Raw genomic sequence first — 4,487 nt, forward strand, 5'->3', positions numbered from 1 at the left:
CACCCAATAATAGATTACAACACATAACACAGAAATCCATACAATCATGTTATGACGAAATGCACATGACACAACTGACACTATGCATGTGGTACCAATAAACCGTGGAATCAATCCACCTAATTGATCTACGCCTCATCGAGATACGGCCCACCGACACAATTTCCGCACAATGGGAAATATGTCCACCCACGATCCAAACATCACCGGGATCCAACATCAAATGCATATGAATGAATGAAACACACATAACATACATAAAAACATCACCGAATCACGATGGACAATTCATCTCAACACCACATCACCAAATAAGTATGTACATGTTTTCAACATCATTCAAATAGTCATGCATTCATCACAATCATAATAATAATCACAACCAATTCTTTATCACATCAAATACATTGTCACACCTATCTCATATGCGCACAATGTTCAATTCTCATCAAGTAATTAAATCGAGTTTTAAGGAAATAAAGTCGGCTACTTCCCATATTCATCATTCATCATATAAAACATTTAATTACTTGCACAACGCCCAAAACGACACTAAGAAATGATTCACGGATCAAAAGTTACGTTATTTGAATGTTTGGAAAATTTCACACACAGCAAGGTTCGCTCAGCGACGCAAGGCAGAAGCAAAATCCTTCAGACCTCCGCTTAGCGGACCTCTAGCGACGTCAAACAGAAGCTAACTACGTTGGGACCTCCGCTCAACGGACCCCCTCCGCTCAGCGGACCTGGGATTTCAGTAATTCTCAGGTCTGCGACAGACCCTACGATTCCACCTAGTTTCAGTCCAAAATCGACCCCAAACATCACATACAGGCATATAATCATCATACATTCAATCATACACCACTAAACATCATTTAAACTCATTATCAACCAAATATTTCACACAATCATCATCAATTCAATCCAAATTATAACACCCTAACCTAACAATCCCAATGTCTAATTGAACCAAACCATACATCAATCTACCTATTACCTAAGACCACATAATAGATACTAAAAGGAAGAGTCCCCCCTTACCTCTATGAATTTCTTGAATGCTCTCCTTCCGATTTCACGTTCTTGCCTCTTTCTCTTCTCTTGCCCTTTTCACGTGTTCTTCCTCTTTCTCTCCCCAAATGGTTCCTTTTCTTATTTTATGAAAAATAAAATAAAATGAACACCACTTAGTAAAAAGGCCTAACTAAATAGTACCCATCTTTTACTCACATCAAACCATAAGCCCAATAGCCCTTATTCCATCATTTTCCAATTAAATCCAAATAAAATACTAAAATTCCAATTATTTAATTTAAATGCAAATTAAATTAATAAACTGAAATTATGGGGTGTTACATTCCTCGCGCTCCAAGAGTTAGGGCACGCAAACAGATTTTGGTAAAACAGCGTGACATGCTGTTGAAGGGCTTCCATTTCTTCGATCCACTCACCTCTATCATTCTTCAACATTAAAATTCTGTTCTTCTTCCTTCGAGAGATGGTTTTTGTATGATAGTATCTCGTGTTTCGATCCCCATCAGCCAGCCAAGAGGTTCTAGATCTTTGGTACCACATCAATTCCTCCTTATTAAGAATGTTACTTAAATCCTCCTGCAATTTTGCTTCCAACCTTCGCAAACCACCCTATTATCATGAACCTGAAGCTTACTCCGAATCCCTTCAAGTATGCGCGTCACCTCACGTTTGAGTCTCTTAATTTTATCAAAAGTCTCGAATTTCCACGTCTCAATACCATCCACCACATTCTGCAAGTTTTTAAGAAAAGAGTTCTCTCCTCTCCAAGACTCTTTAAGCATAGTATCATAAGTATCATTTAACATCCATGCGTTCTCAAATCGAAATGGTCTATTCTTATGCAACACCTTATCCTCGCAAAAATTAATGAGAATAGGGTGATGATCAGAAAATTCCACTCGCACCAACACCTTAACAAAAGCTTCTGGGAACAAAATATTCCACTTATCATTAATCAAAGCTCTGTCTAATTTCTCATAAATATGTTGCCCTCCATGGTAGAGAGGTCCTCTCCATGTGAATTTGGGGCCCTTGGTATTAAGATCATGAACTTTGCAACTAGTCATTTTGTCCCTGAATCTTCTACACCTTCTTCTTGAAGCAATAACCCCTCATTTCTTCTCTTCAAGATGAGCAATATCATTAAAGTTGCCAGCTATTAACCATGGCTCCTTCATTCCCACGGCTATCTTCAACAAATCCTCCCACAGCCTATTTTTATTCATATCCTGTGGGCTAGCATAACGAGCAGTAAAAAACCAATACTCCCTCTTATCCCCGGTGACCTTCATGTGAATAAATTGATTGCTAGTCTGCAAAACTTGCATATTCAAGTCATTCGTCTTCCACTCCACCACTATTCCACCCACAAAGCCTCTATTGTCAACACTTTCCATTGCATCAAAACCCAATTTCTTAATCGAACTATTGAGTTTCATGGGATTGCACCTTGTTTCCACCAATACCAAAACAGCTGGTTTGTAATTATTCACATAATGCTTACAGTAACGATAGAAGGAATTGCTAGCAGCTCCTCTGCAATTCCAAACCATGAACTTAGGATTTGTACACATCATAATAATAATAAATTAGCAGGGACGGTTAAACAATTAGTTCAGATCCACTAACTGTCTCCACATCTATTACCAGCTTCCCCTTATTAATATTCTCCTGTAACTCTCCTTCCTGAATCCTTTCGAGAATATGCGAGGAGTTTCGAGCTAAGGAATTCTCTAAAATTGTAGCTTGTAAATTGATGTCCGGAGGCTCATCCATCTCTATAATATCAAAGTTTTCTGCATGCATATCTGCCAAACCATGCTCACCACCTGTCGCACTACAATCTACTGTGTCCCCCACTTCCGCAGTCTTACCTCTTTGACTCTTTTGGATGATCATATTATTTTAGACTCAATCAAAAACATTTCTTTGACTCTATCAATGTTGATTCCTTTAATCCAAGTAAATTAACTACTCACAATTTTTTAAATATTAAAATATTAATAGAGTTTTATGATAGTGCACTGTCGGTATAAAGAAATGTTAATCGGACATCCAATCAGAATACTTTAAAGTGTCAAATCATAAAAATATTTTAAAATTTACAGTCTAATTTGGCGGGAGACATGATTGTCATTGGTTGACAGTATAAAAATAATTTACACTGAAATTGCACCATCCATTTTCTGATATTGGTAATTAACTTTTTTTCGTTAATCAAATTTTTAAATTACTAATCTAAGCTCAAAATATTAATAAGGTTTTGTTTGTATTATTATTTTTTATTATATCTTATCCATCTTTAATTTTTTTTATCTAGCTTAAAGTTTAGGGCAAATAATTAACATTACTTCTCTAAAAAGACGTTATGAGTGTGATGGATAGGGTCACATTAAATCAAAATCTCCAATTTGTTAAAAAAGAAATTAGTGGGAGAGTTATTTTTTATAAAATCATTTAAAAAATTAAATATAAGAAGTTATAAGAAAAAATATTTAATATCTTATTAACTAAAAACAATTAGTCAGTTGAATAAATAATTATATGAATAAATAAAATAATAAGAAATTATTAAAATATATTCAATTTTGACTCCAAAAGTTACTAAGTGACTTTAAAGCATATCTTATAAATTTATTTTATTTTATTAAAATAAGGGATAACTTCATAATTTTATTTTATATATTATTTATTTATTATCATCCATTCCACTAATTAGCCTTTAGATTTATTTTATTTAGTAGCTATGTAATTTTATTTTATATATATATATATATATATATATATATATATATATATATATATATATATATATATATATATATATATATATATATATATATATATATATATATATATATATATATATATATATATATATATATATATATATATATATATATATATATATATATATATCTATTTTTTATCCTTCTCTTCCCTAACTAACTGTTAAATTTATTTTATTTTATTAGTTAATTAATATAAACTAACTTTCTTTCCCTAATTTCTCATATTTATTTTATACTTATTTAAGAAAATATTTATTTATTTTTTATCCTTCTCTTCCCTAACTAACTGTTAAATTTATTTTATTTTATTAGTTAATTAATATAAACTAACTTTCTTTCCCTAATTTCTTATATTTATTTTATACTTATTTAAGAAAAATTAATTTTCTCCATCTAACTACTTATTTTTAAAATTAATAATAAGAGAAATTTTCTTCAGTATTTTTTAATATTTATTTTATTATTAATTTAATTAAAACTAAGTTTCTTTCTTTAACTTCTTTATTTATTATTATTCTATTTATTCAGTAAAATAAAGTTTATCCTACAAACTTATAGTAATAAACATTATCTTATAACCTTTTTTATTTATTTTATTTAATTTTTATAATTATTTATTAAAAATTAACATTTTCTCAATAATTTCTTATTTTTATA

General features: G+C 31.0%; 1 protein-coding gene across 1 annotated transcript; it reads right to left on the reverse strand.

The window, feature by feature from the left end:
* Window positions 1-1,604: 1,604 nt before the first annotated feature.
* Window positions 1,605-2,105, reverse strand: LOC131638650 (uncharacterized). Its single transcript, XM_058909217.1, has one exon. It carries the CDS (start codon window positions 2,103-2,105, stop codon window positions 1,605-1,607), a length of 501 nt encoding a protein of 166 aa, XP_058765200.1.
* Window positions 2,106-4,487: the final 2,382 nt, after the last annotated feature.

This window comes from Vicia villosa, unplaced genomic scaffold (genome assembly GCF_029867415.1).
Source record: "Vicia villosa cultivar HV-30 ecotype Madison, WI unplaced genomic scaffold, Vvil1.0 ctg.002359F_1_1, whole genome shotgun sequence".
Lineage (NCBI taxonomy): Eukaryota > Viridiplantae > Streptophyta > Magnoliopsida > Fabales > Fabaceae > Vicia > Vicia villosa.